General features: G+C 37.4%; 2 protein-coding genes across 2 annotated transcripts in view; one reads left to right on the plus strand and one right to left on the minus strand.

Moving 5' to 3' along the window:
• The window catches only part of mtmr7 (myotubularin related protein 7), a 55838-nt gene extending 47971 nt beyond the window's left edge, over positions 1 to 7867 (plus strand). Inside the window, exons 13-14 of the mRNA XM_003221587.4 lie at positions 789 to 915; positions 2664 to 7867. Coding sequence (XP_003221635.1) covers positions 789 to 915; positions 2664 to 3026 — 490 coding nt within the window. The 3' untranslated portion in view covers positions 3027 to 7867. The remainder of the gene's footprint in view (positions 1 to 788; positions 916 to 2663) is intronic.
• vps37a (VPS37A subunit of ESCRT-I) lies at positions 7680 to 24049 on the minus strand. Its single transcript, XM_003221586.4, has 12 exons — positions 23724 to 24049; positions 19817 to 19891; positions 18758 to 18872; positions 18174 to 18274; positions 16874 to 17081; positions 16139 to 16209; positions 14022 to 14149; positions 13875 to 13933; positions 13718 to 13786; positions 11812 to 11955; positions 10234 to 10314; positions 7680 to 7978 (listed from the first exon to the last, which is right to left on the minus strand). Exons 1-11 carry the CDS (start codon positions 23879 to 23881, stop codon positions 10234 to 10236), a joined length of 1209 nt encoding a protein of 402 aa, XP_003221634.1. The 5' UTR covers positions 23882 to 24049; the 3' UTR covers positions 7680 to 7978.
• Positions 24050 to 24164: the final 115 nt, after the last annotated feature.

The following is a 24164-nucleotide window of genomic DNA, read 5'->3' on the forward strand; positions in this document are numbered from 1 at the left end:
GTACTTTGCCAAATGATCCAAATGAATGGGAAAGCTTTGGCAGTCATAAGGTTTTGTGGGCACATCCAAGTTGCTGCACCCATAAGAATACAGTGAAGCAAGGCAGTTCAGTAACATACAGCACTTTAATTTTACAGAATCCCCCCATTTCTCTTTCTTATTTTTCCTATGTCCAAAATATCAGCGACAGGGTATAGATCGCTTAAGGGGATCTAAACCAATTTCATAACCGAAAACAAAATGTTTTGATTGATAGATCACAAACCAAACAATGGGATTACTAGGCCCCAAGTACTTAAACAAAAAGCCAGGTTTCAATTTCTCAGTGTAAAAAAGGAATGTGGAAAGCAGTGCCCATTAAGTCTCCAAGGGGAAAGCATTCCACAAATAGGGCATTATAGCCTCTATTAGCAGTAATATAGCATGGCACCAGAATTTGAGTACTCCCTCCCAAACAGAAATTTATCTAAAATTCAGGTACTTTCATGTGCTAGTTTAAAATTTAGGAAACATTTTCTGTCATGTTTGAGGTTACCATAGCACAGAACCCAAGATTCAGCCATTCAGCCATGTGCAGGCATTGAATTGTTGCCAATTTGTACGCCGCCCTGAGTCCCTCCGGGTGAGAAGGGCGGGATATAAATGTTGTAAATAAATAAAATTTTGGGCTGCTATTGTCTACCTTCTTACCTAGGACCAAACTCCACTGAACTAAGTGGGAGTTACTTGGATGTCGAATTTCTCTGTGAATCACATAGGTTTGTTCTTATTCCTCTTCTATGGTCCAGGTTTTGGAGTGGAATGTATAACCGCTTTGAAAAAGGATTTCACCCTCGGCAGTCTGTTACTGAGTACTTGATGGCAGTGAAAGAAGAAACACAACAATTAGAGGAAGAGTTGGTGGTGCTAGAAGAGGTACAGACCCTGAGTTTCATGAAGTCATTTTTATGCCCAGCCCTTAAGTTGGCTCTAGCTGAAGGCACTAAATGCATCAAGTAGTCTCAAATATGAGAATGGCCATTGACCTCTGCATCAGTGCCCTCCGCACGATGCATCCAACACACCCAGTGAGACCTAGAGAAGCACTGCAAACATGTAGATTTGTTTACTTTGGATCCCTTGTGGTTATTCACCAGTTCATGATAATTCACTGTGTAACAAAATTTGGAAAACTTTATGTTTCTGGTTTGAAAATGTCATTCCCTAATTTGGTTCTATCATAAAAAATAGAGAAAGTTTATTAAACTGCAAAAACTTTGCTATTGTTTTTCAATGACTATCTCATAGTCTCTCAAACAATTCAACATACTGTAGTTTGTAGCAGCTACAAAAATGAAGATTATAGAATATAACTGCTTTCAAAATAAGTACCACATAATTAATCGGGAAATAACACTTTCAAACCAGGAGCAGAACATTTTTCAAATGTTGTTACATAGTGTAATTTTTAACCTTTTCCTTACTAATAGTCTGAAGGTGGAAATATAAATTTTGTCACCATCCACTGTTAGAATGCTGGATGTTTTCTGGCAAACTACTCAATGGTTGCTTGTTAGGGATAGAAATAATATTCACTATTATTCATTTCCTGGGCAAAACTGGGGTTCTAACAGTTTAGGAAGAATAGTATAATTTTCCTCCAGTATTCATACATCCCTAAGCATTTCAGAAAATTATTTTGCATAGAAAAGCATGTGGGTTCTTTGTGAGGCTATCAGTGGTTTGTTTTTGGGTTTTTTTTTGTATAAACATACAACCAGTGTTTTTCTGCAAAACCACACACTCCCATATTTGTTGGTACAGAAGAATTAACTGAAACCCTTTGGGATGTGTAAATACTGGGTGGGAATGGTAAAGAAATACCTCCTGCCTGCAGTGGGGAGGAAACAATTGGAATTATTCCTCTTTATCCGCAAGAATAATTAAATATTTATATCCATATAACTGGGGATTCATGTACAGAATGTTGAATGTAGAATATCTTTATACTAAATAATCACATTTTAGCTATTAAGACATTTAAATATTCACTTTTTGTCTTTTAAAAAGAATGGACATTGTGTTGAAGGGGGATTCTTTCACAAACAATAGCCACACAGTCCTGAAGGCAGACCAGAGTTTTTCTGGCTGGGAAATAACTGTATCCAGCCTTTTCCTACTTTTTGAATAGCCGCTACTATCTGATGCCATCTAACTGGCGAAGGACAGAAGAGCTGGTAGAGGCATAGTGAGGAAGTTATTTCATATTTGGGGCCAAAGTCTGCTTACTCATGGCGTATCCACCTGCCATTGAACCAGTTTTTTAAGCTCTGGATTTTCTCTTTAAACATTCTTCAGTTTTTGTCAAGGCCTCTTATATAATGCTACATATACAGTGTATAGGAGTGTGTTTCAGAGGAAAAATATATATATATATTGTTTCTTTTTATTGTACTTTCTCAGTTGTACAGAACACATTGTCTCTGTCTCAAAGACCATATTCTTCCCTGGGGAAAAAACAGCACCTAGCAGTCACATATAACTCCGCAAAGAAGACTTACTTTAATCAGTCTATCCCAGTCCATTTCTGTTTTTTACGTAGTTTGCACCAATGCACATGTACAGTGTCAATGTAATTTAGCAGTAATGTGGGATTGAATGAGTCTTTGTTTCTTATCTTGCAGAGGTTGGCAAAGCTTACAAAAGTGCAATTAAAAAATGGCGGGACCATGACAATGCAACAAAATGGAAGCAATGGCTTTGGACATTCTACCTCCAACGACAGCATTGCCAACACTCCCCAGGACTATACTGGGAATCTGAAATCATTCCCATCCCGGAGTCCTTCTCAGGGAGATGAAGATTCAGCCCTGATTCTTACGCAAGATAACCTTAAAAGCTCAGATCCAGATCTTTCAGCCAACAGCGACCAGGAATCAGGGGTGGAGGATATGAGCTGCCGGTCACCCAGTGGAGGGGGATGTTTGCCCAGTGAGGATAGTACCAAAGACCGAGATTCAGATGAAGCTGTTTGTCTTACTGTCTGAAATGATAGTTATAGAAGGAGCCCCAAAGTCCAAAGAACGGGAGTTGTGCACTCAAAGAGCCCTCATGGTTAACTTGTAAAGCTACAGTGTTAAACAGGAAATAGCCTCTCATATTCAGAACAATCATGTACATAATGGCTTTCATCTGTTGTCAGTAGTCTACAGAGCCATGGAGAATATTTATATATATATTTTTTGATGTTTGATCAGTGTTTAGTTTGTCAATCATACTATGCTTCCAAAGAAGCCTGAAGGGAACATGTTTATGTATGACATGCCAAAACACCCACCCAAATGCAAACAATTCCCTCTATTAACACGAATAGATAAATAAACAAAAGCAAAACAAGCAAATAACTATAAAGTATTTCCTCCTTGTTTTGAATTCTTGGAAGATTTAGCAGCTTTGTCATCTGTGTATTTAAAATATTGTTAGAGAAAGGTGAAGATAATTTAATAACTATCACTGCTGCACACTTTCAGATAATAAAAAATTAACAGCCAAAAAGAGTTCCAAGATTTTTAGTTTTTTCCATGGGCTGATGGCATATGTATACGATCAGTGTATCCCATTTTTATATCAGTTTGAATAAGTAACAGGACTTCTTCCTGTGAAATTCTAGCTTGATGAAGAAGCTTGTGATCCACCTTTCCCATTCATATGCCACTGTGCCTCTCTGAGAGATAAATGAGATTGGCAAATGTTATACTCAAACTATTCATATCATGTGATAAATGACCTTGACCTTGAAGGAACTGGGGGTGGCAATGGCTGACAGGGAGCTCTGGCGTGGACTGGTCCATGAGGTCACGAAGAGTCGGAAACGACTATGCGATTGAGCAGCAGCAGTGATAAATGATTCACTGAGGCCCCTTCTACACTGCCATATAATACAGATTATCAAAGAAAATAATCTGGATTTTATATGGCAATGTAGAATGGGCCTGAGTCACCTAGGTTTATATGAAATTGGAGCTGAGAGTCTTTGAATCAGCACTTTTTACCAATATACTTCAGTTTTGAAGACATCCTAAACAGGATCCCAGAATAATATTTGTTTCTTTCTCTCTGATAATATTAGAACCAAGTTAAAAATTATCTTTTGGAATCCATTTGGATAAAGTTTAGTAATGTTTACCTGGGGCTCAACTATGTATGCATGTGCCTCATGTTGTCTGTCGATTTATGATGACCCCATTAATTACAAATGGGGTTTCTCAGGAAAAGACTACTCAGAATTGGTTTTGCCACTGTCTTCCTTTGAAATACAGCCTGCAGCATCATATTCTATGACACTAGAGATCAGGGTTCAGTTCCTCCTTTGTTCCTCAGTTCCTCAGGCAAGTCACTTTCATCCCCCTTCTACATTGCCATATAAAATCCAGATTATCTGCTTTGAACTGGGATATATAGCAGTGTAGAAGGGCCTTCAGTCACCGCAAAGGCAACCCTCCCTCTGAACAAATCTTACCCATAAAAACCTGTGACATTTTTTCTTTAGGGTTGCCATAAATCCACAACAACCTCAAGGTAAAAAAAAGGATAACATTGGTGCATTTTAACATTTTAGAACATGCTGTCTGTTAGATACTTCTTGTGAGTTGAGAATACAGTTTCATCACTTTATAAAGTGGTATAATACAGAATGCCAATGTAAAGCAAGGCAACATTAGCACTGAGAAAGGAGAAATGGTTAAGATTTATAATTATACATGAGTCCCACCCATGGGAGAAAAGTGGGATGATGATAATAATAATGATGATAATTGTGATGTTATTGTGTAATTCAGTAAAGAAAATATTGTACCTACTATTCACTTCCCTGGGGAAAGATAAAGGGCTGATGCTTGCTTCATGAGGAAACATGCTCCGACTTTAAACTCCTTCTGAATTCATAGAGAATTCTTTAAGGAACAAAGTCATTACCGTTCTAATACATAAACGAGAGATATGATGCATATCCCTCATTTTAATTTTAAAAATAGGGTCCAGATTTTTCTCTTATACCTTTAAATAAATGCATTTGCTTATTAGGAACACTGGATGTGATTTAGATATAGATATAACACACATACTCCTACCTAATTTACTTTCCAAATACTTTTTTGAATGGGAAAATATGAAAAATTTGAAACATGAAAGAATAATGTTGTGGAAAAGAATTATATGGAAAGTATGAATGGATTATCTGAGTGTATGGTCTGGCCGTCAAATGTATATAAATGTAAGATATGCCTGTATTCCTAAGAAATACTGGAAATTGGGACTCTGGCAAATACTTCTTAAGCTCTGTCTTTTAAACTTCAAGCTTCATCAAGCCCTGGTAATTTTGAGTGCCAAGTTCCCTGATGTGATGGTACTGTTTGCATTGTATTAATGCTATATTATTTTACCTGAATGAAGATTCAAATAATAATAAACATACATACACACACATATATATATATATATATCTCAAGGGCATACTGGTATTGCATTGTATTTTTCATATTAGGATTATAATTGTAGTCTATTCCAGTATATTATTATATAAAAGAAGTTTCTCCTCTCCGCTGCCATTAAAAAAATTGAATTCTAGCAGCAAAATCTTAAATAGTGCCTCAGAACAGCCCACTTCTATGTGCTTTTTTTCTATATTATTTTTACATAATAAAAATAATGAAAAAAAATCCACTCATGGCCTTTTCAGTGCTCACCCACTCAGCAGTTAATAGCATGCATAGGTCCCTACTGGACTTTTCTTTCCCTTCCTCCCTGCGATTATTTTCCTAGTTTTTTTTAACTTGGTACTTCTTCCAAACACTTCTTGAATGCTACCAACACCCCTTGTGTAATAATGGTGCCATTTTGGTTATCTAAAGGACCCCAATTTAGACAATGAATTTGTTATTGGTGCATTGACTATTGGGAGGATTTAAATAAATTATAGTCTGTGAATATGAAGTATTTTTAGTTATACTGGAAAACTACTGTCAGGAAATCTGAGGAAGACAAATCAAGCTTTCTGAAGACAGGCACAGCTAATAGTTGATAATTAATCTAAACAACATAGTCGACAGTTGCATTTGTTCCACCAGACTAATTTATTTCTGATTCTAGGCTCATTATTATTAAGAAGAGTCTCCAAAATATTCAAAAGCTGAGCTCAACAACTTTCTTTCTACTCGCCTGTGAAGCCACCCAAACCATAAGGTGGTGTATTTGTATAGGGGAGGAGAGTCATAGAAGAAACCTTAGAATGGGTTATCCATTAAATTGCCATGTACAGATTTGTCTACGTAGGGGAAAATGAGCTCAATAATACATTGTCTATAAAGTAACGTTGAGTTCCTTGCAAGTGTGATGGTTCCATTTTACAGCTAATTTAAAATAAAACAAAAAACGACTTGACATTTGGTGATTCCATTTCTGAAGAAGCCTGAATTAGAATCAAAATACTATCAATACAATACAGAAAAAAGGACAAATTCCGTATATTCTTGAGTATAAGCTGACCCGAATATAAGCTGAGGCACCTAATTTTACCACAAAAAAACTGGGAAAACATTGACTCCAGTATAAGCCGAGGGTGGTAAATTTCAGAAATAAAAATAGATACCAATAAAATTACATTGAGGTATCAGTAGGTTAAATGTTTTTGAATATTTACATAAAACTCGAATTTAAGATAAGACTGTCCAACTCTGATCAAATCATTATTCTCATCTTCTTCAAAATAAATGTGCTGTGCTTATGTATCCTTTTAATAATAATAGAGTAAAATAATACATGTAATAATTAAAATAATAAATACAATAATAGTATAAGATCAGAGTGAAATAATAAATGTATTAATAAAAAATAGAGTAAAATAAATGTAATAGTAGCAACAATAATAGAGAAAAATAATAAATGTACCATATATTCTCGAGTATAAGCTGACCCAAATATAAGCCAACCAGGACTCTCACCCGAGTATAAGCCGAGGGGGGCTTTTTCAGTCTTAAAAAGAGGGCTGAAAAACTAGGATTATATTTGAGTATATACAGTATATTCAGCTTATTGATTGTGTGTGTTCATAGTTTCTTTAGCCCCTTCTTGATCCCAAGGTGCATTTGCACATAACAAAAGAGCAGAGAAAGTAAGACTACACATTCTGAAATCCCACAAAGATCTGCTTGTATTCTTGCTATCTCCTGAATATTTTTGTTTCTCGTGTGAAGCAAGACATTGAAAAGCAGCAAGGATTTTCAGACACATCTATGGCAGTGAATAGCAGATTATGACTATGGCAAAACACCACAAAAGGTGTAACATCGAAGTGCTATCCAGAAGGTAAACCTGATCTAAGCTGTGGCTGCTTATTACCAACTCTACAAAGAGCTGTAAAGCAGTGTCATAAGCTCCCAGTTTTATAAATTTCCCAGTTGCCAGTATGTAATTTCAGAGTATATTGTGATGGTAACGTAAATAAAAATGGTTGAAAACCTAACTTCAAGAAACCATAAGGTTTATGTTTCTATGTCAAAAGGACCTAATAGCACCTCACAAGACTTTGCAACTTAGTGTTAAGTAATGAAAACTTTCACAGCCCTCCCCCAAACAAACCCAGCCAATATTTAATACGAAAGTTATGAATTATGTTGCATAAAATTTAAAAATCTAGTCAGAAATAACATGTTTCAATTTTTAATCTATAAAGTAGGTGGAAATAGCAGCAGAACTTAAATATGGTCATGATAAAGACAGGAAATATTAGTGCAAAAATTGCAGTAGGAACCATTTTTTGAATGAGAATAGAAAGACGTTCCAATTTTTACAAAAAAAAATATCCATAAGTATACAGCTTCCCCCCCCCCCCCCTATAAATACAACCATAACGAAATGCTTATTTGCAGAATTACCCATCTATGAAGATGAGTTTTGCTGGATTTGTTCAGTCATCTAAGAAATTCTAGTTATCTTGAAAAATCTGTGAACACACAAAAGTTAACAACAATTACGTTTGATGTACTATTGGTTAAAAATGCAATCGTTTTACTTTAATTCAGCACAAAATGCTGGGAGCCTAGACTTCACTGAGTGCAATGAGCAGTTTACTGGGTTTAGCCCTATTATAACTTCTAATCCAGAATACTGATATAAGATGTGTGTTTAAAGTGACTTCCCCATTCTCTACTTACCTGAGCTCCTACTAATTGAAATTCAGTATGATCTTTCTAACTTTCTAACTTTTTTGATGGTTCGGGATCTGCTGAGAACAGCAATGGCAAGGTCATTTCTGCTAACACTTTCCCTAGCACATCTCTATCAACAGTTTCCATTTTTTGCTTGTTCACATTAGGCCATGTAATTCTAAGAGATGTTATCAATGTCACGATTTACTACCTAAACTAAATAATTATTAGAAATTCAACCTCTAAGATGCACAAAAGGAATTCTGTTTAAGCAAGGGCTTCAGCTATTCTTTTAATTCTAAATCTAAGTATCACATATCTAGAATTCAGTAGATAATAAAACTAGCATTTTTAACCCGGAACCTATCATACAGGGTGTTTTAACACCTCGCTATCATGTTTTGTAGCAGAAATTACACAAAATTCGACTGGTATGCAGGCGCAATGCCCCTGAGTTTTAGCCACCCACCATGTAGAGCAAAACTTTCCAAACATTTCATGTTGGTGGCACTCATCTTAGACATGCATCATTTCATGACACAATTCAGTCTTACTAGCAAAGTGGAGAATAAACCAACCCCTTATATGAGATACGGACATATACATAAACCTTAATAATAAAATGTATGAGGACTGAACATCTCTCATGTAAAACCTTTCGTATATATATTTCCAAATATAATTTGTAAGATTTGTAAGAATTTTGTAATTTGTAAGACACACACTTTCAATTTTTTAATCATTTAACATCACGTTTGCAAACCACAGACCACTTACTACAATGCAGTCTGTGCCCTGTCACATGCACAGTGGAGGATCTTCTTACAGCGACACCAGAGGCACTCAAAGTGGCCAGTTTCTGGTCAAAGGAAATTTAATATAATGCCAAGTGTTTTTTTTAAAAAAAATGTGTTTGTGGTTTTTAACTCTGTTTGTGGTGTAGTTTTTATACATTATAACTGTATCCTCAATTTGCTTCTGACACGATAAATAAATAAATAAATAATGTTTGTGTGGCACAGCTACAAACTGCAGCTGACACTCAAACGTGTTGTGACACACAGTTTGGAAAGCTCTGATCTGAAGTTTACAGCCGTCCCAAGAAACTGGTTGCCTTTTGGCTTCTGTAATAATATTTTTCTCCCACTCAATATATCGGTGGAAAAATATCCTGTTCCATTTTGTGGTTGAAACATGACACACAGACGATATAACTATGTAACACGACTTTTTCCTGGGATACAAATGTCATCTCCTAATTGGTTCTACCATAAAAGCATGGAAAAAGTACTGCAAAATTAAACAGGAATAACACTTTCAAACCAGGAACAGAACATGCAACTTTTTAAAGATAGTTTATATAAACACTCCCCTGGCTGAGAGGTGGAAATGCATATTTCCTTGAGCCCATCTGGGAAAGATCAAGCAAAGAGTTCCTGATGTCATGAGAGGCCAGGACAGAAGGACCTGATGTAGGCATCCCCAGACAGTTTACCATATACATTCAAGAATGCCCAAGGCTAAAGAAAAATTAAACTAAAGAAATAATGCTAGAGAGACATGCTTATGGGACACTGCTTCTTAAATTGTGGGGCCTGACCCCATATGGGGTTTCCTTAGCTTAAATGTTGGGGTCTTCCGTTTTCTGTTCTGAACATCACTTCGTGTTTTAGACATTCACACAAATCTGTTGCACAGACTCTGCAGAACATATACTTCATAAAAAGGGAAATCAGCTTGTTTAGCAAGCCTTGCAAATGCTGTCTTCTTAATCAGTAAATGTTTGATTTCTATAATCTATACCAGGCACAGGTAAACTTTGGCCCTCCATGTGTTTTGGACTTCAACTCCCACAATTCCTGACAGCTTACTGGAGGACCAAAGTTTGCCCATGCCTGTTCTATACCTATACAGCTGAGGTCACGTAAAAATTTCTTTGACTGAAAGTTTAAGAAATCTTGCTACAGGAGAACACAGGTGTCCTATTTTCTCAGAAAATATACGAATTATAGACACAGCCAGCTAGTGCCTGTTGGTCTATGGAACATACCTATAATGGAGCATGGAACTGGCTGCGCATCGCTATCGCTTGCTGAAGCTTTTCCTCTTTGGCTCTTCTACAGTGGCAAATCTAAAAAGAGAACCAGTTAACATTCCTCTTTATTAACATATACCACACATCTTGTCTTAATGTCTGCAGGCCACATATCAAATCAATAAACTCCCATTTCATCCTGAAACACAGGTTTTAATGAATTACATTGCATTTTAATGAATCAAGTCACTTTTGGCAAAATAAGCTAATCATGTTTTAAGGTGGTCAAAGCAGAGTCTTATGTTATTTTCCTCTGAAATTGGTATTACTTATAGCACCAATGTCTTAGGCTGCACTCAGTAAGTTTTATACTTTTCACACGTTTTAGCACATGTATGGTGTTAACTATTACTACAAGGTAATTAAAGAGCTAGACAGTAATCCTATGTAAGTTCTTCTACAAGATAGAGCCACTGGATACAAAGGATTTCATTGCAAAACATAATGATGAATGTGGTAATTTTATTGTTAATATTTTTTTAAAGTTGAGATATCCATAGCTCTCTTAAACTATAAGCATTTTTCATTCCAATTGATTATAAGAACTATGTAACTAGCAGGTAGTGCCTGGTTTGCTTTTGTGCCCCTCCTTTTTCCTAAATCCCTTTTTTGTTTTTCAGATTAGGCTTGAGTAGAAGATCTGTCATTATGCATTCTTATAATTCTTCAAAACACTTAATTTTATGAGTAAAAGAGAAAAAATAATTCTCACTAGTTTAACATGCACTTATGTATTGGAGTATCTCAATCTTTTTAGTAAGAACTTTGGCAAAAATAAATACAAGTAAAGTCAAAACAACTGTTGAACTGTAAATATATTCTCTCTTTTATTCCTATAACATTACTATGAGCTCAATCTATCTGTTTTAAATGATTGTATATTTTGAATTACATGCAATTTAGACTTGTCATAATCCCTGTGATTCAGTGAGCACTGGGTTATCAGTGCAGTGAATCCTTATGGTCTAAGCCAGTGGTTCTCAACCTTTGGGTCCCCAAGTGTTTTGGCTTACAACTCCCAGAAATCCCAGCCAGTATACCAGCTGTTAGGATTTCTGTGGGTTGAAGGCCAAAACATCTGGGGATCCACAGGTTGAGAACCTCTGGTCTAGGCAGTTTTTAGAACCCTTTTCTGCATTTCACTATTTAAAATGAAAGTATTGAGTCTAAGCAAAGCCTGCATTGAACTCCATCAGTTGTATTATTCATGGATCCTCCCACAGCCTTAATTACTGTGGATATTATGAAGATGTCAATGGAATCATTACTTTGCCCTAGTTTCTAGAAGCAGTCATTTAATTGAGTGCATACTTCGGATGCCAGAATTTAGTGGAGGTTATTTGCCAATAAGAGATTGAGCATCACTGGAAGACACAAGGACAACGACTTACTCCTGAAAACTTTTATCTGTCATTTCAGTTCTAAAACAGAATATCTATCTAGATCAATAGAAGATAAATGAATTCTATGCATTGTCATTCTGAAATAGTTTAAGATGTTTCAGACATTTGCCTATTACAGGATTTTACATACCGTTCTTTTCTCCATGAAGCTACTAAGAAAATCATCTATTTCAGTTTTCCCTTCCAAAAAGTCTTCTGCAATTGTGTCAGACTCTTCTTCAGCTTCATGAGCAGCCACTTTCAGTCGTGCTTGCAGAGCACTTGCACTACAGCTCTATGAATAAGAAGAGTGTTATGGAACTCAGAAATGTTTCATAGACAACAGAATTACAATAACAAAAAGCAGACAAAGGAAGTATTATGTTCCAGATACTGTAACACACCTTTTGATGAGATAAAGGCATGTAATAACTTCAACCATGTTTAGGTAAAGGTAAAGGTTTCCCCTGACGTTAAGTCCAGTCATGTCTGACTCTGGGAGTTGGTGCTCATCTCCATTTCTAACCCGAAGAGCCGGCGTTGTCTGTAGACACCTCCAAGGTCATGTGGCTGGCATGACTGCATGGAGCGCCGTTACCTTCCCGCCGGAGCGGTACCTATTGATCTACTCACATTGGCATGTTTTCAAACTGCCAGGATGGCAGGAGCTGGAGCTAACAGCGGCCGCTCCCGCTGCTCCCGGGGTTTGAACCTGGGACCTTTCAGTCTCCAGCTCAGTGCTTTAATGCACTTTGCCACCGGGGCTCCTCGACCATGTTTAGATTCCTTAAAAATACATATGGGGACCCTCAGATTCATTAAGCACTTTGCCATTCTGGGATCGAATAATGTTGTTTTACTTACAGCAATTGCTGTATTTTGTTGTTTCTACAAGGGGGTACTGTGATTTTATGATATGTTGATTGTTTATTGTCTATGTTCTGTTTTGCACTTGTTGTATTTTGCATGTTACACCTTGAGTGTTCTGTGAGCCGCCCCAAGTCCCTCTGGGAGATAGTGGCAGGATATACATAAAAGCTTATTTTTATTATTATTATGGTGTGATTCTAATTCTAATTTAGAAATATTAAGAAATTTTGGACAAGGACTAATTCTGGACATCAGCAGAACACAAATAAATCAGTGGAAATGAAGTTGTTTTCACTTTCCTTTGCACATTTCTCTGGCAGGATAATTCTTTCCATGGCTGGCTTTTGGACAGCTCTGATGATTGTATTACAACATGCTATGTTGGATTTAGACCATTAGGGACGATGATCTTGCTAATTACATAGAATACAACCAAAAGACAGATAGCAATTATGTATCCCAGAATGGAAAGTAAGCTGGTGGATTCCAGATAGGATTAATTAAAGACTGAATTGCATGCTGATTTAAATGCTTAAACTGCAAAAAAAATTCTACAGCTGCTACATTCAAAATTTTAATTTTCAATATGAAAAAAGTATCACATTGGATCCAATTGCACTCTTCCTTAGAGACCACAGAGGCTGTCCTTGTGGAAGTTGAGGAAGCTAATATTAATGGATATTCAGCTCAGCCCCTCACCCTATTCTCAATTTAATTTAGAAATTTAGAAATCGAAAACAAGTTAACGGGCATACATTTTCCTTCCTCAGATTGCAAATTTCTTCAGTGGAGTTTCACAATTTTTGCAGATTCCCTCTTTCCACCTTAATTCTCTTCCCGTATATGTGAACTGTGCCACAGAAGTGATGTCTATGCCATAAATAGTATTGTAGCCTAATAAAAGACCACAGATGTTCTACTGAAACAAAACCAAAGATTCATTGTGATCAGTGGATCCCATTGGTCTTCTAGGTTCCTGGACTTCAACTTTCAGAAGCCTCAACCCATTTGGCCAACAGGAATGCTGGAAGCTGAAGTGCAAAACAGCTAGAGGATCAAAAGTTGGGAAGCACTGATGTAAACTATTCAGTATATGTTAGTGACCAAATGGAAGACTACAGTTTAGTTTACCACAAGCAATGTGAACACATACTTCCTTTTCTTAATAGTAGAGAAGAAAATCATACCTCACTGAGTTCATGCTGCCTTTGCATCTTCTTTTCAAATGTGGCTTTCAACTGAGTAAGCTGCTCATACTGAGAGGGAAACAAAGTTTTTTTTAAAATAAACTCAAACCACCATTTTCAAAGACCCAAAAGACATATTTTGCCTTAATTTGCTTACTTTATCCAAAACCGCCTGTCTTTTGGCCTCCAAGCTTGGTTCCAGGAGCAAGTTTTTTTCTGCAAAGTAAACCCACTGTTCAATTTTACAATGTTATTGCTAACCCCACACAGCATTATATGAATTATAAATATTTTAAAGACTTACTTGCTAGCTCTTCAATACTTTTCACTAAATCATCCTTATCATTAATCACTTGCTTCAATTGGGGCAGATTAACAAATTGTTCCAGCAGTATATCTTCTTGCTCATTCATGTCCGTCAGTTGTGATATGCTGAATTTCAAAACAATGATCAAAAAACAATGTTTTGCAGAATAGCTAGCTATATTAGTTAAGCAATCTTGTTTTAAACACATTTCCTTCACTTTGTGTGTATTATCTAAACCTTCTGTATTAATCATTACATCTTGCTTTAACTCTACTACTCCTTTTCACCAGATGCTAAGGAGGTTGTCTAGCTCGTGAACTGGTGCCTGGCCACTGTGACGGCCTGGATGAGGTTGAACAAATTGAAGTTGCATCCATACAAGACAGAGGTCCTCCTGGTCAGTCGTATTGGCCAAACAGGGTATAGGGTTACAGTCTGTGCTCCCCTTGAAGGCACAGGTTCGCCACTTGGGAGTCCTTCTGGACTCATCGCTGAGCCTGGAACCTCAGGTTTTGGTGGTGGCTAAAGGGGCTTTCACACAATTAAAACTTGTGTGCCAGTTGTGCCCATACTTTGGGAAGTCAGATTTGGCCACGGTGGTTCATGCTCTCGTTACATCTAGGACAGACTACAACACGCTCTGTGTGGGGTTGCCTTCAAATAGTTCAACGGGAAGCAGCCAGGTTAATAACTGGGGCGGCATACAGGGAGCACACAACTCCCATGTTGCGTCAACTTCACTGGTTGCCAGTTCACTACTGAGCATAATTCAAAGTGCTGGCTTTGGCCTATAAAGCCCTAAATGGCCCCGGCCCAGTTTACCTGTCCAAATACATTAAGATCTTCCAGGGAGGCCCTACTCTCGGTCCCACAACCATCACAGGCGTGACTGGCAGGGACGAGAGAGAGAGAGGGCCTTCTCAGTGATTGCCCCTAGGCAATGGAACTCTCTCCGTGGCAAGATTAGATCAGCCCCCACCCTTCTGTCCTTCAGAAAGATGGCTGTGAGAACACAGGTGTTGCAATAAGGCAACAATAGGAAACTTCACCCTGCTGACCAGATTCTATATGGCTGATCTGAGATGGTTTTTAAACAACTGATTTTAAGGTGGAGATAATTTCGGTGTATATGTGTTTATAGTTTATTTTATGTTCCGGCATTGTATGTTTGCCATATATATGTTGTGCTCCGTCCTGAGTCCCCTTCGGGGTGAGAGAGTGGCATATAATGTTTTAAACAATAATGAAATAAATTTAATGCTGCAAATATTTTCATTTTTATAGATCAATAATATTGCAGAAATCTGAGGTTAATCACAGTCTCATTTTCAGGGAATGCCAATTACTTTTGGAATAGAGACAGGACAGTACACTCAGGTCATGAAAATTCCCCAGATTCAATAATGAAAAAACAATGAAGGTACACATATACAAGTGTGCCAATTTTTAATGTATGCAAATTTATTTATTTATTTATTTAGCAAATAATAATAATAATAAAAACACCAATTCCTCTCCCTAAGCTATTTAGAAACAGTTTTTTTTAAAAACGCTTTGCAGATAAAGCACAATTGTCCTGCAAAAAAGCCCCCATGCACACAATAATTTTCAAGAACATTTGGGAAAATGTCTTTGATATTAATGGTAAACCTGCAAATATTAAATCTTTGAAAGTTAAACTTGTGAAAGTTGAGGTTTGGCTGTACAACTTGACTTATTTACATTTCTATATTTACTGGTGGTTCACTTTTCATGTGGTGGGGTTTTGCAAACAGCAATACTTAGTGATGTGTTTTCCAAGAAAAAGAAGAAACTAACTGATTACTTTCCCCCAAATTAGTTGTCTCAATGCACACCTCAGTTTCAAAATGCTTAACTCTATGGATGTGGGGAGTTTTGCTTTTTGTTTTTCATTTGTGCAATTGCTGAGGGTATGGTTTTGAATAGTATTTTGTACTTACATTGGTTTCACATGTAATGTACATCACTCATGTATTACAAGTAGTGTAAAATGCCATGACAAAATAAGTAGTATAAATATGTAGTAAAATTAAAAACTACTTTAGACTTTAAAGGCGCACTTTTAAATAATAGATCACTTTTAATTTTTTTACCTGAGATCAGATAGCTCTGGAAATGCATCAGGAACATCAGGCATTTTGTAACTGAATCCATTTTGGCTCCCCTGAAAATATTAGGAAGATGTTAAGACACTGAATACTATTGATTTCTAAAGGCAGATTTATAGCTTATAAATCTGAAAAACAATACAATTGTTTCTTGTGGCACTGGAATTACAACATTCAAAAGTTTTAAAATTAAATGTGTTGGCTAGGAACAAACACAGAACAATCCTACACCTATCTAAATGGAAATAAGTCTCACTGTTCTCGGTTGCCTTAAATCCTGGTAAAGACACAAATGAATGCACTGTAAATGATAAACAGGGACGCCCCAAAATATGGTAGAAAAATAAATTCAGGGAGAGTAGACAAACTTATTTAATACAAGTCTAAACAAAGAAAGTGGATCATGCATCCATTTTTAATAAGAAAGGGTTTCTTGTTTCTCATCAAAAGGCTAAAGAACAATCAGTAGGAATTAATCATTTTGGTACAAAATGTGCTTTTCTGATCATGATCTAGTAGCTCAATAATACCGTAAGAGATCATAATCTGTTTGATTTGTAGCCACATGGGCAATACAGGGTGGCTACTTTGTCTTCTTTCTTGAATATTTTAGCTTCTATGGTTGTTAATACTTCTGGGTTCTCCAGGTACTAGATCTATGGGCTGGTATTTGCGCACAAGAAAACAGCTAAAATCATAAAGCTTGCTACTGATAAATACCTGTGAAAATGTTTCTGCTGTTGGAACAGGTAATGGCAAGTCTGATATCATACCAAAGGAAGGAGCGGCAGGTCTGTCTGTTGTGTATCCTGAAGAAAGTGAATCCGGAACAGATGCTATAGACCTATTTGTTTCTGATGGTCGATACGGAGAAAGAAATGGGAAGTTCTGAGGGTATGAAGGAATTCCAGCAGGTTTGTTGTAAAGGCTAAGGAGGAAAAGGCGAAGAGGGGATTTCCCATCAGCAACCTTTCATCATTTTCCAGCTCTATTTCTCAAAGGTAAAATTTACCAAAGCATGCAGAAGATGTTGCCGAGAAATTTCTTGCAAAAAGCAGGTACAATTCATCATTGTTGGAAAGTGAAAGAAGCAGTTGTAAGTAACAAAGTTGTCTAAATTGAGTTCTTTTTCTGGATAATGAGGGTGTTCTTATCAAAATTAACATAAAAAGTAGGAACAAAGCTTCCTGATGATGTAGCAAGTAAAGTTTTGGATTCTTTTAAAGGGCATTTTAACACATTGTTACAGGTAGACTTTGACACGAACTTTCAAGTTTATTCCCCACCTCTACCAGAAATGCAATGAAAACTGGTTGCTTGTTAAAAGCGCTAATAAGATTAAATCAGTGGTGAACATCCTCAAAATAGATCTTGCCAATAGACCTATAGTTTATTGTGGCATCCAAAAATGCAGAATTGTGGTTAACACATGACATACTTCACTCCAAATGAGATGTGAAAGCTGTGTTCACGCCATTTGTGGAGTTTGTTCCAAAAAGTATCAAATCCAAAAAAAAGAGAAAAAAAGAAAGAAAAAAAGAGGAAAAATGAATTATAGATGGCAACACAATGTTGGCCAGAAATAGGATATCATATACTTATCAAAATGTATTAGATTACTTTGGTACAGGGTTTGGAAAATTGCATTTTACAACAAGAGAATGCATAACCTAACCTTTTTTTATTCCTGTAAATTTGGTTCAGAATGATGTATTTGGTAGCTTCTGGAAACAAACGCCACATTTGCACTTCTGGCTCGAAGGCAAACACTTTATGATAATTTGAACATCATTGCAAACTATAATTATTATGAGCAAGAAACTGGAGAAGAGAATCTGAATTTGTGGCAGACAGAAAAATGGGAACCCAAAATATAGCCCATGATTTAGTTATAATGTCTGATCTCAGTGGGAACCACATTTTGCAGATTCAGGTGCAGGATTACCTTACAATACACAAATGTTCAACTAATTTATGTATCTGTTTCAATTGTTGACCTCTTTCTTCTTGATTTACTTACTATGGAAATGATGTTGAATTAGGAGCCAAAACTGGAGGATTCTTCCAAAACTCATCAAGTATACTTTGGACAATTTTCCCAAGATCTGAGTGCATTGTGAACTGTTAGGAGATTAAAAAGCTTTATTACTTTTGGCATTATTAGTGCAGGTGATGCTGTGACAATTTTATGTGTGGTTGTGAGTGGGTATCTTGAGGTGATTGACAATTGTTAATTTCATGTACACTTTGTCTTATGGACCTCTGCATAGTATCTTTTATGCATAGACATACAGGGCTGCATTAAGCCCATAATATGAACTGGGATTTTTAAAATAAGAGACATGCGTAAAATATATTTATGGATTCTTTAAAAAAATACAAAATTAACCACTGAAAACCACTGCAAACTACTAATGCCTGTAATTCACTTTTTGTGTGCAATTTTTTTATACAGACCATATTGTCATCCTTGTGTGCATTTTCTAATGGCATCTACCTCTGCTACCCAGACTTATGACTGCTACTAATACATCTTGAAAAATATGCAAACAATTCTCTTGGCCACCCCATTATTATTCTAGAAACTTGCACAATTATACATACACTGCTTATTAAAGGGCAGGCAACATACACTCCTTGTTTGTCCATTAAGTGATGTCGTATGGGTGGGAAAACACTGATGATTGGCTTTTCCTGAGGAAACTGAGGTGGTAGCAAGCTGTAAAAACAAAAATACTCCGTTATTACCAGTGAATTCATGAACGCAATGCAAATTAAGATATCTTACTCTATAACACAGTACCCTTTAAAATATGAGGTTTTAATTCCTATAAAATACTGGCAATGGACTTCCCTTTTGAGAATTCCCAAAATACTCAATCAAAAATAATAATTCATCTATTAAAATTCAAATCTTTATTAATAAAACAACCCTCACAGTTCATGTAAAATCAGTTAGAAAGTCAGTATAGATTTTGTCTGGTTTATCTGACATCCAGACAGCTCAAACTCTGTGCTCTTTGCACTCTTCCTTTCACTTGCATATGGATAAAAGTAAAACCTGTAGTTACATTCAAATTCACAAGGTTGATTTGTTCTGATTAAAGTTAGAAAAACCACGATCTCAAACTTTCATTTGACTTCAGCTATCACTGCTCTTTTGAAGTTAGTTATGATCAGGAAGCTTTTACTTTCCTATGATTTGTGGAGGAGAAGAATCAGAATGTATGAATTCTGTGGTTCACCAAATTTTGCCTGTGATAATCTAAATCACCATCAGTGTTTTGGAAAAGGACAAGATAGGGTTTGGGTAATGTTCTGAACCTCTGAAGTAGGTATTTGGTAACTTTTTATTCAACCTCTTCAAACAGCAGCAATATATTCGGATACTCTGAAATTCTGAATTTTGCTGCTGGTAGACAACTGTGTTGGGAAGTATAGACAGTCTAAAAATAAGAAGCTAATAAAAGAAAATCTTTACAAAACTCATAACAACTTGTATTAGGTTTCAGGATATTCTATTCTATATTCTATAAATATTATACCAAATTCTATAAAAGCACACACTACAATTTTGCCAATAAATTTTAGCTCTTAGAATTCATAAAGTACATCTAAATTATTGAGCTAGGATATAATTAAGATCACATGGATGGTACTCACATATTAATATTAATTGTCAAGTTGTTTACAGTGAATGGCAAACGATACTCCACATCTTTTTGGATTTCAGCTATACTGTTAAAAAGAAATGTACAAATTTATCAATGGTTGTGGAATGGTGATATTCATGAATTTAAACAATGCAGTGAAGTTAAACACCTAACAGATTAGCAATCTCAATACACCAGTTAATCCTAAATGTCTACCACCAAACTGATTGAATTAAAATGCTTTATAAACTATGTGCCAATCTCTCCTAATTTTGTCACACTGACGTGTAAAGCAGTCAGTCTTTGGGAAACGATTGAAAACATTCTGGAGTCTACAGATTCTGTTAACAACTTTTTACCAAGATAAAACTAGAAACTAGTTTGCCACCCTATAGGTTCCTAAACTAGCATTTCATCTTTTCCCATCTCTTGATCTGACAATAAATTGTGTTTGCCAGATGGCATAGTTTTTGCCTTAAGATTACATATGTAATGGCTAAGCGATTTAATCTTAGTACCATGACAAACACTTTTACTACCCATGACACCAGATAGGCTTCAGTATGGCCATATTCTTTCACTTTCTGCTTTACTGGCTTCCAAGGTGTCAGGCTCTGAACAAACATTGCTCCTTTCATTTCACGTTAAATTAGCCCTGCTGAACTCCAACTACTCCGATAATTAAAGTTGAGGTTTGAACTGCATGCTGCATGCTCCAATATAAGATACAGATGTATTTGCCAAATCCAAAACCAAGTATAGAGTCAAGTATAGAGTCACACTGCAGAAATTGGTAGAGAGCATATTAATCAAATCTGCAAAAGCCAAACTCGCAATTACTTTTAAAAAATATTTATTTTTATTTTATTGTTTACCCCACTTTCACCCTTTCTCCTCTGCTTGGACAGAGCTGGCCCAACATAGAGGCCAATGTAAGTGCTCACTTGTGGCGCATTGTCCCCGGGGGCGGCGGTGGGGACCATCGGCTCCCTCCTCAATGAACGCGGAAGGCCTCAACTGAGGCCTAGCTCTTCTCACGAGTCCTCGCATGAGAAGAGCTAGGCCTCAGTTGAGGCCTTCCACGTTCGGTGAGGAGGGAGCCGATGGTTCCCGCCGCCACCACCGAAGGTATGTGCCTGGACATACAATTTATACAATAAACAACAGAAATTACATTTGAAATATCAGTCTTAATCTCAATTTTTTCACTCCACATCTTAATGCATTATCTAAATAATTCTTAACTGGATCCCACATGTTCTTAATTATTATAACATTTTCTATTTTGTCTATATTGTTCAATTTACAATTTGTTATTTTTACATTTAGCATATTTACTATATAATTATACCAATTTGTCAGAGCCAAACTCACAACTATAATCTGATTTCTGTTAACAGGAACACTTGCCAGGCGGGGACAGGTGGCTGGGGGCATTAACATCTCAGGCCTCTAAAGAGAAAGCTGGCAACTACTTTCCATCCTACAGGTTCCTGAGCAAGGATTTCATTTCCCTTCATCCTCTAATCTAGCAGTAAATTACATCTCTCAGATGGCACTCTTTTTTTGTGGCTTTGAGATTACAAATGCAAGAGTGACTAAGCCATTTGGCATGAGAACCATGACCAGTGTTGTCTTCTGTGTATTTACTCCCCACCCCACAGACCTCTTCTTTCACTTTCAGTTCTCTTTCAGGCCTAACTGAGACTGGCTGTACTCCAATACTCTTGGGCAGAAAAGACCAAAGACCATGTAAAACGATAACACTTACCACCTCATCACATTGAGAAATTTTCCAGTCATAGGACACTACAGCTTATTTTTAAGCATGGAAAGACATGGAGCTCATCACCATATTCCAGGGTTGAAAAGAGGCAGAAATGTCCTGTAAGGAGTGAACTCTGAACACAAGCCAGCAATTGTGTTCAGAGCTCTTACCTCTTATCACACTTTACTCCCATGTTTACAACTGAAAAACAGGTGTGATGGGAACCATCAAAAGTTTCCCGTTCTGTTTCATTGCCCACTGTCAGCAATCTATTATCACTCCTGACATGGAAAAAAAAGGAGTCTACTGTATTCTATGGGCTTTGATGCAGAACCATGAGATTCCATGGAAAGAAGTGGTTTTAAACTGGTGTCAGCCTCCTTCAATGTAAGGGGCTTTGGCCACGGCAAGGGATCTCTTGGTTTTTGGCTATTTTTTCTCCTGATTAAAAACAAAAAAGTAATACTGTACTTGTGATAAATGTATGATGCATGTATTGCCAGCTCTTAAGTTTTCACGTGTGAGTGTGATGGGGAGGCAGAACAGAAACAATATAAGAGGGGCGAATCTCTACTCTTAAAGGGACAGTCACCTATGCTTTCCCCTCTCAATATGATGAGGTGGTATGTAACACAATTTTTGTTCCTGGGTTATAAATGTCATTTCCTAATTGGTTCTATCATAAAAAACATGGAAGACATTTTGCTATAGTTCTTCCATGAATATGTCAGAGTCTCAACTAATTCAACATCGTTTGTCATAGCCACAAAAAAGAAGTTTTTGGAGTATAGCAACTACTTTTGAAGTATGTGCAGCACAATTAAACAGGAAATAACACTTTCAAATCAGGAACAGATTTTTTTTTCAAATTTGATTACATAGGGCAACTCCCAGGATTCCATAGCATTAAGGCCCTGGCAGTCAAAATGGGGTCAAACTGCATTAATTCTACAATGCAGATGCACCTTAACTACTATTATTCATTGTATGCCTGGTTTTGTTTTGTGTATTTTGATACATACTTTATGGAGAAATGTTTTCATATGTGTATTTTATGGAGTGTTTAAAATGATTATGTGTTTAGGTTGCTGTGAGTTTTTCTCCTGTACGGCCATGATCCAGTAGCGTTCTTTCCTGACATTTTGCCTGCATTTATGGCAGGTATCCTCAGAGGTGGTGAGTTCTGTTGGAAATGAGGCAAGTGGGATTTATACAGTAAAACCCCGCTCGTTCGAGCCTCCGTGCAATCCAAGCAGGTGAACGGGGAGGGCCGCAAAGGCCCTCCCCGTTCACCTGCTCGCTGGCGTGCATGTTGCTAGGTAGATAGCAAGCTACCTAGCAACACGCACGGGGCTTTGGGAGCAAGCATTTGGCCCAGCATAATTATCTGCGCAACATTGGTGGAATTGGCTTTGTATTGATGAATATGATTATCTGGCTTTGCATTTATGCACAATAGCCATCTAGTGTTTAAATATGTTGTTTAAATGTTATTTTAAATTGTTACTTAATTGCTTTTAAATGTTGTTGTTGTTTGGACATGAAATAATGCCGCCCTGAGTCCCCTTCAGGGTGAGAAAGGTGGGATATAAATGCCATAAATAAAATAAACAAATAAAGAAATTCCTGCAATGAAAGTCTTTGACAGCACATTAAATAAAATATTATTATTATTATTATTATTATTATTATTATTACAGCTGAGGCCCCCAATGGACATATCTAAGGCCTAGAGGTGTATTTTTGCCGAATCACAGAGTTGGAATTGGCTGCAAGGGCCTTGTAGGCCAACCCCATTTTCCCAAAGCAGAGACATCGGGCCCGTCCACACAGCCATATAACCCAGAATATCAAGGCAAAAAAAATCCCACAATATGTGCTTTGAACCGGGTTATCTGAGTCCGCACTGTCATATATCACAGTTCAAAGCAGATAATGTGGGATTTTATTCAGCTGTGTGGAAGGGTCCCCAGAATATCAAGACAGAAAATCCCACAATATGTGCTTTGAACTGGGTTATCTGAGTCCGCACTGCCATATATCCCAGTTTGATATTCTGGGTTATATGGCTGTGTGGAAGGGCCCATTCACAACCCGAGCCCACCCCTCCCCCTCCGACAGATGGTCCTCCGGCCCGTGCCTCACTTACGCGGCGTGGGCGCTGCGCAGGGACTCGATCTGCCGCTGCTTCTGCTGCTGGAGGCTGGTGAGGTGCGAAGGCAAGGAGGAGGAGGCCGGCGAGGCGGAGGAGGAGGCCGCGGACCCGCTGCCGCCTCCGCCTTTGGAGAGCGGGAAGAGCCAGTTCATCCCCGCCGCCTTCTTCTCTCAGCCTGCTTCCCTTCTTCCTTTCGCCTCAGTTCTCCAACCGCTGCCGCTCACATTCGCTCCCTTCAAGTCAGTCAGGAAGTCGAGGGCGAAAACAAAACTCCCCTCAGACGAGACGTCAAGACAGCGCGCATGCGCGGCAGAAAGTGGGGGGGGGGGAAGTGTCTATGTTTTTGCTTCAGCGACGTCATCACGCCGGCTTGTTTTTCTTAACGGCTCCCTCTATTGGTGGAAACTGCAAGCGGGAAGGCGCCGATTGGCTGAG

The sequence above is a fragment of the Anolis carolinensis genome, chromosome 5 (assembly GCF_035594765.1).
Source record: "Anolis carolinensis isolate JA03-04 chromosome 5, rAnoCar3.1.pri, whole genome shotgun sequence".
In the NCBI taxonomy this organism is placed as follows: domain Eukaryota; kingdom Metazoa; phylum Chordata; class Lepidosauria; order Squamata; family Dactyloidae; genus Anolis; species Anolis carolinensis.

What these genes read in the sequence shown, in the direction of transcription:
- vps37a (XM_003221586.4), bottom strand. Translation starts at nt 23,881, where the DNA reads ATGAACTGGCTCTTCCCGCTCTCCAAAGGCGGAGGCGGCAGCGGGTCC. An exon ending in CTGCGCAGCGCCCACGCCGC is followed by an intron (nt 19,892 to 23,723) that starts GTAAGTGAGGCA and finishes TCTTTTTAACAG; the next exon opens with TATAGCTGAAATCCAAAAAG. An exon ending in AATTCAACATCATTTCCATA is followed by an intron (nt 17,082 to 18,173) that starts GTAAGTAAATCA and finishes TTTCCTCCTTAG; the next exon opens with CCTTTACAACAAACCTGCTG.